The 13,199-nt window shown below is 38.8% G+C and overlaps 2 protein-coding genes across 4 annotated transcripts in view; both read left to right on the forward strand.

Moving 5' to 3' along the window:
- Positions 1-7,442, forward strand: part of COL24A1 (collagen type XXIV alpha 1 chain) — a 149,955-nt gene extending 142,513 nt beyond the window's left edge. For all 3 annotated transcript variants that reach the window (XM_042785720.1, XM_042785724.1, XM_042785722.1), the window contains 5 exons: positions 526-591; positions 1,336-1,504; positions 2,918-3,027; positions 4,123-4,338; positions 6,004-7,442. In XM_042785720.1, coding sequence (XP_042641654.1) covers positions 526-591; positions 1,336-1,504; positions 2,918-3,027; positions 4,123-4,338; positions 6,004-6,150 — 708 coding nt within the window. In that variant the 3' untranslated portion in view covers positions 6,151-7,442. The remainder of the gene's footprint in view (positions 1-525; positions 592-1,335; positions 1,505-2,917; positions 3,028-4,122; positions 4,339-6,003) is intronic.
- Positions 7,443-8,609: 1,167 nt separating this feature from the next.
- The window catches only part of ZNHIT6 (zinc finger HIT-type containing 6), a 36,176-nt gene continuing 31,586 nt past the window's right edge, over positions 8,610-13,199 (forward strand). The window contains exons 1-5 of the mRNA XM_042807368.1: positions 8,610-8,729; positions 10,275-10,340; positions 10,430-10,536; positions 10,622-10,707; positions 12,044-12,147. Of these exons, the coding sequence (XP_042663302.1) occupies positions 8,662-8,729; positions 10,275-10,340; positions 10,430-10,536; positions 10,622-10,707; positions 12,044-12,147 (431 nt within the window). The 5' untranslated portion in view covers positions 8,610-8,661. The remainder of the gene's footprint in view (positions 8,730-10,274; positions 10,341-10,429; positions 10,537-10,621; positions 10,708-12,043; positions 12,148-13,199) is intronic.

Consider the following 13,199-nt stretch of genomic DNA (forward strand, 5'->3'; position numbering starts at 1 on the left):
CAAAGTGCAAAGAATTAAGATATGCAGGAGACGGGTTTCCTACTTCAGAAGCTAGTTTGTCAGTCTTTGTATTTGTTCATGCATCATGAAGACTACTTTCATCTGTCAGCTGCTGATGGCTGATTGCAATATTCTTTGTGTGCTTCCCTATAAAGGAATAACATCTTTTCACACTTAACTGGATTGGTTTTCTTAAGTATATAAATTAAATGGCTGGGAGGAGTAAGTTGGGATGTTAGTCTGTAACAGCTGTTATAGTATCTTTTTTCCAGGTCCAGTAGTATGATCATCAAATTGGGTGTGGGGGTACGAATAAAAATGAAATACACTTTTTCATATGCTTGCTTGCATTCTTTGGAAATAGAAGGGAGGATCCTATTTTAGAAGTGTTTACAATGAAATATTTTCTAAAATGGCAAAATAATGAAGCTACTGTGTATGTTGCTACAGTGCTAAAAGAATTTACCACCTGCATTTTAGAATATTCCTATTCACCTTTTATATTCTGAAGTATCTTTTTTTCAGAAACAAATGGACATCAATGCTGCTGTTCAAGCTTTTATTCAGTCAAATGCTGCACTGCAGATGGAGGTAATATATCTCAATGTGTTTACATTGTCGTACAGGGTATGCAATTATAATTCTAATGTTTGAGGACAGAACAGGACTTTTTTCCAAAGACTTAGTTTAAAATGAAAGGTGGATAGCAAGTAATTACTGTAGGATATAATTAAACACGCTAGGATTTACAGGATACAATCAAAATGAAGTTAAGAAAAACAGCAGCATTTCTACCTTTTTTGTCATGATTGGCAGTAATGGACATTTACTGACTGTCACACATATTGGACTGTATCTGTTCAGCCACAGAAAATGATAGTGGCATTTAGGCGTTTATTCAAAAAAACCTGACACGGTCCCATTGATTTCAAGAAAATTCCTTACATGGGTGAAGTCAAATACATTTTCATATATTTTCTAGGTCAAGCCTAAGAGTAGGTTTCACTGTTCAAAATCTGAAACTCCTAAGTATACTTTAAAAATGCACTAATTTTTTTCTTTTTTTTCCTGTACACACATTTTTATGTCAACATGTCATAATGACCTATTTGCATGATCTTAAACTGCCTGTAATTTCACTGCTCTGATAATTTTAATAAGTTGTACTAATTTGTTTATTGGAATACGTTATTCTTACCCTGTTTTATATGGCATTGCATGCATTACAAATCCTTTGTTTCTGTCTGGCTATTCAATGGCCATTTGACTTTTACTGCTTATACTGTTGTTGTGATACTTCTTTGTGGTAACACATTTGCTAATGGCCCTTGGCAGAAATACCAGAATACTGAAGTAACTTTACTAGATCACAGTACAGAGATATTCAAAACGCTGCACTACCTTAGCAATTTACTGCACAGCATCAAGAACCCTCTTGGCACACGGGATAACCCAGCACGTATCTGCAGGGATTTGCTTAACTGTGAACGTAAAGTGGCAGATGGTAAGTGTCCACCTTCATTAAAGCTTGAACACAACTAGGCTTTGAAATGTCTTGCTTCCAAATGTTACTTTCTACATTAAAATTCTAATGTGTAGATTTTTTTATTATATTCTGTTGCAGTGTGCATGTCACAGCTATCTTTATCTAAGATAAAATATTTGTATTTAAAATAAAAAATACTATTTGATTTTTTTATCTTAAGATAAAATGTCTGAATTTTAAAGATGAAAGTATTAAGCTAATATAGATATTACAGACAGATTATATATATAAGTAAACAAAAGTGTCTAGAAAATTTGAAACTTAATCCAATTTTGTGATTAAAAGTTTCTAAAGTATTTATAGCTAATCTTGCAATTCATTTTGTGTGGATCAGATTCTAGATTCCAAAGGATAAAATTATATACAACACATTACCACTGTCAGATACACTGACAGTTGTTGTATCCCAGAAGATCCTGAATCAATATTTCAATTAAAAAATATTTATTTAAACCTGTAATGTCAATACTGTGACATAATTCAGTTTGTATGTGGCTAATAAAATAATATATACCTGTAAATATCCCTATTATCAAGTATTAGCTAACAAGCTAAGGAGGACATGGGAAATGAAGTTAGAGTTTAGAGCAAAATCACTGTTCTGTGGCATATATAAGGACAGATCAATTCTTTGAAACGTAAGTGGAGATGAGCCTTAACCACTACTAGAATCGTGCTCTTCTAAATAAATCTCAGTCCTTTAGAGCCACAGAGGTCACCAACACAGTCCTCCACTTCAGAGGATTACACACACCCATATAAATTGTAGAGCACTGTCTCACCCATATTTAGCCATAAATTAAGGGAAGCTATATCCTGCTATAATTTGCATGTGTCCTATTTCTGTTATCGGACCAAATTCCATGTATTCACAATGGCCAATACTCCTTATTACCATCACTAGGATATGTCATGTAGAAGTGTCTGATGGGAGAAAGAGAGTGGAGAAAGAAAGGATCTTCAAGACGATATGAGAGCAAGAGAATTTAGACTGATATTTCGCATTCCTGAATATATTCTCTGTATAAATCCAAAAAAAGTTAAGTTTTAATACAGAAAGAGCAGACTGGAAATACCATTTGTTCTCACTATTTAGCTGTAGAAAGAGAAAACATTTTTGAAGCTATGACAGTATTCAGAAGTCATTGCATATGTAATCAGAATTGAATGGTTATGATAATTTTGCTCAGTATCTGTTATTAGTAGTATTACAATAGTGAAAAGATTTTCATGTTCCTGTTCTTTCATTTCCTAGTTAAGTTATGGTGATAATATATCTAGCACTTGACAAAAAGTATGAATATTTTAGCAAATTGTTTAGTAAAAATTATAATTTGGTTTTATTTTCTATCTGGGATTATATACTAATAGGAAAATACTGGATTGACCCAAATATTGGATGCCCTTCTGATGCCATTGAAGTTTTCTGCAACTTCACTGCAGGTGGTCAGACATGTTTAATGCCGCTGTCTGTGACAAAGGTATGCATTGCTTCCAGAGAGACTATATCTGCACTGGAACTCTGAACAAATGTATGCTTATTTACTTAACTTGTGAGAAGTTGTTAGATTTTAGGATTTTTTTTAATGTTCATCTTTGGAAGGACGTTATATATTCTGTTACAGAACTTACAGATTTTCTGGAGACAATATATGTTCATGTAACTCTCACTTTGTTCATCTACTCACCTTCCATGCTGATAGAATTACTTTGTTTTGCTTTATGCTTTTCTATAAAACTCATAAAAATAAGCCTGAAATGCTTCTAAGCTACATTAGTAACTCATCACTCAGGGCAGCTAAATGTAGAGATGCTGAGGTCACTGCAATGGGACGGACTCCTTTTCAACACTTAGCTACTTTTAAATGCCATTGGGCAGAGACTGGTTTCCTTTATATCATTAGTCCATGCTTCTCTTTACATGTAGTCCTTAAACCCTTGGGAATATAAATTTTATGTTTGTGGAGTTTTGCATATATACTGTAGTCATTGAAAAGCATCAGAAATAACATAAAGTTCCCATACGCATTCCTACATTTGGAAGGTCCCTGAATATGATCTAGTCTTGGAGAAATTTTTGTTGAGTAATGAGTAACTATATTTTCTGTATAAAATCAAAGTATGCTTACGAATTTTTGGATTTTTAATGGGATGTAGGTGTTGCCAGAACCTGTGGTCTAACAAGACTAAACAGCAGAATGATGTGACTGCAGTTAAAACACTGCTGCTGATAATATCTTTGTTTGAATCACAAAATCATTTGTTTCAGTTTCCTTACTTAAAAATAGTGTTTTCTGCCCATCTGTGTTTTAACAATGTTGTAAGCATTAGCAAATGTTTATGTTTAAGCTTCCTATGAAAGCTTCTGTTTATAGTAATCACTATAATAGAACCTAAGAGCTCTCCAGAAAAATACAAATCGTGCTTTTTGGCATTGATCACAATGTATAAACAGGTATACTGCTCCCATGCCTGAACACCACACACGTATGTGCATGTCATTTTGTGTTGCTGTGGCCATTCAGCCTACACAAGCATAGACGTAAGTCTAACGATGTATTTCTCTTGGAACTTAGCTGGAGTTCGGCGTTGGAAAAGTGCAGATGAACTTCCTTCATTTACTGAGCTCAGAGGCAACCCATAGCATCACATTTCACTGTCTGAACACACCAATGTGGGGATTAAATAAAGCAGGTGGCCAAAAAACGTCTGTTAGCTTCAAAGGATGGAATGGTCAAATATTTAAAGCAAATACGCTACTTGAACCAAAGGTGCTTATGGATGAATGCACGGTAAATACTTTTTAACACTAGAATTATTAAAACCATAATGGAGTTACTGTTTAGACATTATTAACTTTCTGCAAATACATAACAATAATTTAGATTCATATCCCCTGAAGCTTACTTCTTACATTGTTCTGCCAACATGCCAGCCTTCTGATATTGAATTCAACATCTATCCACACATAAAAGCAATTGCCATAGTATAGGGTATTTATACTTGCTGTTTGCATTGAGTATCACGTATCTCAAGATTCTGGTAAGACACTGGAGAGAGATCAGAACAGAAATAATGAAGTCCTCCAGGAAACTTTAGGAACAGTTACTCTCAAAATGAAAATTCAGGCTTCAGTAAGAGTTCTGTTGAGATTATTTAACAGAAAATCTCAGGTTCAAACAGGCTGGAAATTATTTTTGGACAGCTAAATATCTTTAAATGCATTGACTATGAGTCAGTTGTTTAGTTATTTGATAAAATAATTATGACTTGAAATGGATTCCATGGCTAAATAAAATATTAAATCGTATTTAGGAAAAATTGGAAGACTGTATTAATTTTCTAATGCTTATTAAATTACTCCACTCACAAAGATGTGAGCCATTTGGTAAGTGTCTTGGTAGAACACTATGAAATATAGCAGCCAAGCATCTTACACTTCCAGTATGTTGTAGCTCTACTTTAATTTAAAATAACAAAAGATGTGACACTGGTTCCATATCGATACAAGGGTGTCAAGTGAGATTCCTAATCTCAAAACAGAAAATAGTTTTGCTGAGGCATTTCAAAGCTGTTACGCTTCCAGCCTTTATTAGCACACACTGATGAGATGCTCTAGCCTGTGTCATGCAAATAAGGTACGGCCATTGAAGCCCCTTCCCCCCCATCTCCCAGTCTGGGACTGTTTTAATCCTGAGAAAAATTAAGGCATACAGTGATGGCTATTGAGAACTCCCATTTTTTCTGTGAGATTTTACAACATCTGTCACTCTTTCTCTGGGAAACTATGTATTGTACAGATCTGCTGCAGAATCTCACACATTTCCCTCTCTGCAGGGACTTCACTTTTCAGTAGTGTCACTGTACCTGATGGTTTTTAAGAATGGTGTGATTGCAAACATCAAGACACTCCCGGCCTCAGACAATGTTATAATGTTATTTTATAATTTTTATGAGGTACCACTTTTTTACTGAGATTTTTAAAGGATTAGAATAAACAATACAAAGTTCGTGGCAAAAATGCAGCTCTTGTTCCCCATGTTTATTCTTCAAGGGCCTGTAAAATCATTCAAGTGCCGGTGGAGTTCATAACCTGAGACCTACTGTTCAGATCTCATGGTGAATTTAGCAGGAGACCCAGGAGTCTATATGAGCCCAGGGCTGCTTGCAAAGTGATAGGCGCTCTGCTCTAAGCTGTGTTGCACTGTGTCTGCATCCGCTCCAGTGGGATTTCAGGCTGGAGTTTTTTACAGTAAGAGTTTTGCCATGAGTGCCTCTGGTATTGCATGGGAGAAGTGGCATTTGTTAAATTACACGGTTTCTTTAGTAACTAACTACTGGGAGAACAAATGTTACTGTACACTCTGCTTCCTCTCACTCTATAAGCACAATTTCCATTTGTGTTTTGAAGGTCATTTTTTTATATGAATCTAATACTCTGTTTCTGTGTGTTGCAGATTGAAGATGGCAGCTGGCATAAGACACAGTTTTTTTTTCACACTCAGGACACTAATCAGCTTCCAGTTGTTCAAGTTAATGCGCTCCCTCATCTCAAACCAGGACAGCAGCACTTCATAGAAAGTGGTTCAGTGTGCTTCCTTTAAGGTCTCTGTCCTGTTTTTTTTTTTTGCATCAGCATGAAATTGCTGAATAAATTGAATGCAAACATAATGTCCATTACAGGCAAAATTACTAGAAAACTGAAGAATCATTTTAAACAGTGTTTGTTAAAGAACCTCAGGAAGAAAAAGACTTCCTCCTAAGGAGAAATAGCATCGAAAAAGAAAATAAAGGACTGCAACAATTTTCATAAAGTATTTTAAAAAAAAATTTATTGGTGCTTTCTTGCATAAGTTCCTGGAACTGAGTATCTGAACATGGAAATTTTCAGGACCTCTAGTATTCTTAGCAATCTCTTTAACAGCACTGCAAAAAAAAAATCCCAATGTAAGCTGGAGACATACAATTCTAAGGAGCAATACTGGCTAATGCTTCTAAATGTGCAATAGCTTATATATGAAAAGTGAAGTATGCCACAGTACAATAGATTGTCTTTTCTTAAACGTTGTCTTATTATAGTCCTTTGTGGACACATACATCTTAACAGATGGCACACTACCTCTTTTGTGTTTCCTGTCCATGTTGCCTTGGTGCTCTTCATAACACAAGGTGCTTGTGGCCTTAGCAGAAATTATTTGAGTCCTTTTTTATCTTTCAGACTGTATGTGCTGGTTACATCAGGATATGTTTCTGTTGTAAAGGTACTTATTTTAAATCGTTGGTCACATACTTCACTACAATGAAAACATTATTTATGTGGATTTCTTGTTTGAAATATTTTTGTGTACTGTTGTGGAAATGGTATATGAGACAGCACATTGTATATGATGCATATAGTCAGAACAGTTAGCTTTACAGCCATTGTAAAAATTGTTGTAGAAGAGATACCTACAGTAGTTTTGAGGTTTAGATTTTGTATTTCAGTTAACATTTCTAATGCCAAAGGCATCTTAAGATGATATATTGTGTATATATTTTGTAACTTGTGAAAAAAATCTACTGCAGCATGTCTTCTGAATGGCTGCTGTTAAATTATAATCAGCATTTCATCAACCTAGAATTCAATTTTTTTGCAAAGTTATTGGATCATCTGGGGGTTTTTAAATTAAGCCTAAAATGTTCAACCATCTATTTTTATTAAAAACAAACAACTTTACCATTAGGTAATATAATGATATGCCTCTATCTATTATCAGTCCAAAGTGTGCTCAGTAGTACATGGCAGAGTGATGCCAGGCTACTGGAGAGCAGGGGAGTGATCAACTAGTTCAACTGTCTTGATCCACAGGAAACCACACTTACCAAAGTATAATAAAATAAACTTCTAAGCCATCTACTTGTCTTTTACTGTTCTGTTTTGTATAGTATAGTTCATCCTTAGTAGCAATGAAAATCCTCTAGAAGGGTGTTAGGTGGCAATGCTGCTTTTGCCAAGGGGAAATGCACACACTTTGTGCCATGGAATACTGCGAGAGTGACAGTGTTTACTTTTACAAGGTAACGTACATGTACATCCCAATTTACTTTTTATATAGAAGCATCAGTTTTGTTCCCATTGAGAAAATCTGATGAAACTAAAGACAAAGCAAGATTACAGAGTGCTGATAAAAGAGAAAATGTCTCACTTTTTGTATTTTCAAGATCACTACACTCTGACAGTATCATTTGACTTGGCTGTGGAGATGATGATGTGACAAATGGAATCTTTTTCTTTGCAAGAATATCATCTTTTAGAAAATGTTCTGCTTCATGTATATTTTTATTGTCCTATTTTTGAAAATTCTTTATAGCCTATATTTATGGTTTATATTTGCATGTCTCAGAAAATGTCTATTTTTAAAACAAAAGTATCGTAAGGCTGCTCAGATGTAACTATGTGCATTTCTATAATTGAGGCAACAATGCACATCCTGTGCAGCCAGCACAATGAACCTCTGCAGCGGGACAGTGGCAGGTAATAACATACCATGTGGCTTGAGTTGGAGTTTGCCAGAAACAATTGGCTGAAAGCATCCTGTTTGCCGTGTGTGTTTTGGAAAGGCTCTTGTATTCAGACATCTTTACCGGGGCACCTGAAAGTATTCACAGATCTCATACAGTTCTGTCCCGCAATGTTAACAGGCACCTGTATTCTGCAATTTTTTTTTTTTTTTGATGGATTTCTCAGGTGGTTGCCTATTTTGTTACTCTTAATTTTAGAGCAAGCCCTGAGCTGGATTACAAGAGTCTTTGTCAGCATCCTTTTATCCCTTTTATTGTCAGTTTTCGTGGTTAAAAACCCATTCAAAAGCCCCTGGGAAGCGGGGCTTCGAAACCGCCCGAACCAGGAGGGGGAAGGCCCGAAGGCTACCGGACACTCAGCGCCGCCGGGAGTGGGCCGGCTCCCGCCCGCGGCGGGTGGGAGTGGGGCCCCCGCCCGGCTGCGGGGCGCGGCCTGGCGCGGACACCGTTACCCCGCGGCCGCCAGGCGGCGCCGCCGCCCAGGAAAGCCCGGGGGCGGGCCGCCCCGGCCAGGCCCCGTCGGGCACCGCGCGGGGAGGCGGCGCCGCGCAGCCATGGCGGAGCGGGAGGGCCCCGGCAGCCCGCGGCGGTCGGCGGGCGGGCGGAAGATGTCCCTGCAGAGGTACGGGCGAGGGCAGGCTGCGGGGCCGCGCTCGGGAGCGCCCTCAGGCCTCCTGCAAGAGGTCCGTGGTCGCCGAGCATGGCGGCCGGCCGGGCTTCGGGAGCGCCTTTCCTCAGGCTCCGCGGAAGCTCCGGGCCGCCGCCGGGGAAGGCTGCGCCGGCCGCTCGTCACGCAGCGCCGCCGCCGTGGGCCGGCCCCGCGGGCCTGCTGCGGGCCGGGTGGCGCCGGGGCCGCGGGTGCCCGGCGTCGCCGTCCTCTGCCCAGCAGCCGCCGCGCCTGCCCGAGTCCCCTCGCTGCCGGGCAGTTTCGGTTCCCGAGGGGCGAGGGCGCCGCTCCCGGGCGTGGGGCGGGATTGGCCCTGGGGAGCAGCGGCTGTGGGTGAATTGGGGTCTGCGCACCCGTGGCTGGCGAAGTTTGCTTTCTGGCGTTGCTGAGCTACTAACGTGCATTGTGCACGGTAATGAGCTAAAAAAAAAAAAAAAAAAAAAAAACCACGAAAAGACTCCTTGTTCAGAGTAATCCCTGTTTCTGTTCTGCAGTGCATGAAACGCTTTTTTGCCTTTTTTCTATTCTTATAATACTTTGATACTTTGTGCTGCCAGTAAACAAAGCTACCCTCTCATCAGGGGATGGTACTGCTGAGCTCGGCCTTCACACCTCCGCTGTCACTGGCAGCGAGCGAGCGGTGAGGAGAGCAAGGAAAACATTTCGAGGCTTACGTTTTACTCTAGTAGTTGAAAGCGGTGGGTTTGTATCATTGGTCAAAACTTTACTGATATGGGGAGAGGGTTATTTCCCATCCCCCTTTGTTGGAGGTAAAATGGAAATTGATGATTGTTTCACTTAATATATCAAGGATTTTCTTCCAAAGAATAGAAGAATCATCTGTTTTAATAGCCTAGTGAAAAAGCAGAAGATTATATTTGTAGGGGAAATTCTTTTCAGTGAGATAATATTTGTTGGCTATATTCATAAAGCTTACACGTTCTGCCAGAGAGGTTCCCAGATGTTGAGGTTTGCACAGCTAACAGCCAGGAGAACCTTTGCAGATTATATTGTTCTAGTTTTTCTGTTTCATTGAAAAAAATGGGATTCACTGGGTTTTACTGTGAATCCTAGCCTATATTTTCTATGTGCTTAAAACCGGGAGTACTATAAACCAGCATGGTACAGTGCATAGTACAGGTGATGTAAATGGAGAAAAACCCTGATACAGCCAGGCCACAGAGCACAAACAGATACAGCCTTGCTATGCTTCCAGCTTTGCTGTTAGCATGAGGGTTTTCTTTTTCTTTCAAGCATCTGCACTGGTTTTTAATACAGGTAAGACCCCTGTATGTGTTTGGAGATATTCCCTGTGGCTTGCATTACTTTGTCTGCTACCTTATCTAATCCAGGGTAATTTCTCTTTCTTTTTACTATCAGATAACTTTTCCTGAAAATGCTGATTGATGACATACTGCCTGGTTGCTGGGCAAGTACTTTCCCAGGCCAGTCAGGTACAAAGATGCCACTTTATTAAGAGGTACTTTTTACTTCTTTCAGATGTGAAACATGTAGCGAAGAAGCAGCTAAGTACAGATGTCCACGATGCATGAAATATTCATGCAGGTATCTATTATCTCAATTAAATTGTTTTGGTGTTTTTCCTCACTCATGCGGAATATGACATGTTAATGTTTTTCTTTTTGTCATTTCAGTCTATTGTGTGTAAAGAAGCATAAGCTTGCGCTAAACTGTAATGGAGTCAGGGATAAAACAGCTTTTGTCTCCGTAAATGAATTTACGGACTTGAACCTTTTAAGTGGTAAGAATATCCCCGGTGCTTTTTAAAATTCATTGGTTTTGCTAGACTAGCACTACATTTTTCTTTGTTCTTCTTTTACCTTCAGATTATCGTTTCCTGGAAGATGTAGGAAGGACAGCTGATGCTGCTGCTCGACATCCTATTATGCATAGTCCTACAACAAAAAAACTTGTAAGTTTTACATTAGCAGCTTGGTCTGTTGGAGATAGGGTTGACTACCTTTGAATTCCCACTGAGGCAGCCCCAGTCCAGATTTCAGAGCTGATACCTCTCCTATGAAGGTATTAATGACCCTGAATTTTAGAGCAAGAAATTAAAAGAAGTCTCTAGGTTTAGGTAATAATAGTATTGATGGCTACATCCCATTGCTTAGAAGAATAGATTGCTAACCATGTACGTTCTTAAAATTGATTCATGACCACTCTTGCTGTTTGATGATAGTTGTGCATTAAGAAACCCTGAATGTTTCCTTCCACATCCACAGCTTTTTTGAATTTTTAAGTACAAAATTCCCAGACAAACAATAGATTTATTAATTGCCTAAAAATTATTACATGTTTCCCCGTATACCAAACAAAGGCGACTGGAGATCTGCAAAGAATGAATCTAAGCAACAGTGAAGTAAAAGCCAGCCTTCTGAGGGAGAGAGGGGGATTTTTGTTGAGATTCCTCCAATCCAGTAAAGCATTAATGAAATCACAGAAATGTATGAGATTTCCTGAAAGTCCTGTGACGATAAAGTGCAGGGACCAAGTTCAAGAAGGGAAGGGGTAAAAAAAAAGCAGCCAGAAAACCACAAAACCAAAATCTGGTCCAGAATACTTTAACTTATTGATAGGTCACAGAAGGGCATCAGGGCCGTGTTGTTTTCCCATCTTGTGAAGATATCTTTAAATATAGTGCTAAAACTCAGTTGGAGAGAATTCACGTTGATGACAAAGTAAATTCAGAAGATTCCAGCTTTCTCTCATACTGAAGTCATACTCTGCACGTGTGTGTGTGTGCACTTACCACCATGATGGCTTGAAAACATGCACTGAAGGTGGTGAGATGCTATGTAGGTAGCAGGTTTTAGGGTGTGGTACTAGGCGTGTTTATGGGATGATATCTTCAAATTAGAATTTGTCAGAGTGGCTGAGATGGTGCATGTGCATCCCTTCTCGTAGCAGGGGTATAGCCCAGAAACCATCTCCGTGGGTGGTCGTACACCCGCAACGGCTGCTGTTGCTTTCAGTGTGTTGAAGAACTTTTACAATATAGAGTTCATTGCATGTTGTTTTTTAAGCAGTGAAAAACTTCACCTGAAAATGTTTCAGATGGTTTCTAGGTGTACTTCATTAATTTTTTAATTCATTATGTTTTTTAAAAAGTTAAAGTACTTCATTAAATGTGGCCTTTTCTACAGTTTTCCCATAATTCCTGTCAGCATTCCTCCTATTGTTTAACTTTCAGGTTTTGAATATATTATCCAGATTTTTAAAAAATAAATGTTTTTATTTTTTACCAGTTATATTCCTTGAGAAACAAAGCTCGAAAATGTAATATTGACCTGAGAACTCTACCTGTTGGATTTACAAAAAGAAGAGAAAATTCAACCACCTTCAATTGCACGTGAGTTTTCAGTTGGTTACAGTCAGTGATATTTTGTTTTCACTGAATGCATAATGACGAGAATTTGAATTCATACCGATATGCTTCCTTGATCCATGATTCCTTTTTTTTTTTTACCAAAGCTATCTAGATTTAATATTTTGTGCTGCAGGTTTTAATTTTTTAGGCTCTTTGAGCTCAGTTTAACAGCTTATGCAATTTATGCTTTTATTTTGAAAAATACCAACATTAAGTAACAGAAGGAAGAATCAGTGCTGTTGTGTGTTTCTGTCTTTTAATTAACATTGAATTTTTTTTCTGGAAAAAGAGAACACTTCTTTAAAGGTTTATGATAGAGGATTGATGTGGAATGATTGTAAGAATCCCTCTCTCTGAAAAGGCTGACTTAAAGTCTGAAGATGTGCTTCCAGTACAGTTGTGTCTGTTGCATGTCATGTTAGGAGGTTAGGAGTTGCTGTGCTGGAGGATGTGGATGCTTGATATGGCTCACCTTAGAGAAACAAGTGCAGACAGACAGATGCAAATTCAGGAAAAAGACTAGGAAGGCTTCAAATGTTCTTCCCTTTATCCACTCTCTGGGTTTCCTCTGATATCCAGAGTTTGTATTTTAAAGTATTTTCACAGTAAAAAAAAAAAAATTACAAAGCATTTAATTATGGCAGGAAATGAGTCTAGAGATCAGCTCAGTATAAATTGAGCAAATATAAATTACTTCAAGGCTTCTCACAGTAATCGGCTGTGCCAGCTACCCTGATGGCTCCTCCCCTTGTCTTCTTCACGGTCTCGGTTTTGGTGGCAAGTTGTGCTTTCGGGGGGCGTTTCTCGCCCTTTCCCGGGGCGAGCGAGCGCACGCCGGGTGCCTGGCCAGCCGTGGACTCGCCACCAGGCGTCTCTCTCTGACAGAGTAACCCAAAACGCTCCTCGGCAGGCTTGCCTGTGTCTTCTCTTCTGGGGCCAAAGCATAGTTTTTTGGCTTTGCAGACACTTCAGCTTTTAGCAGAACGTAAGGCACAAAGTAGATGTAGAAGTGTAACCTTTTAAAATCACAAATT

This window comes from Tyto alba, unplaced genomic scaffold (genome assembly GCF_018691265.1).
Source record: "Tyto alba isolate M040663 unplaced genomic scaffold, T.alba_DEE_v4.0 Super-Scaffold_1000006, whole genome shotgun sequence".
NCBI classification, from domain to species: domain Eukaryota; kingdom Metazoa; phylum Chordata; class Aves; order Strigiformes; family Tytonidae; genus Tyto; species Tyto alba.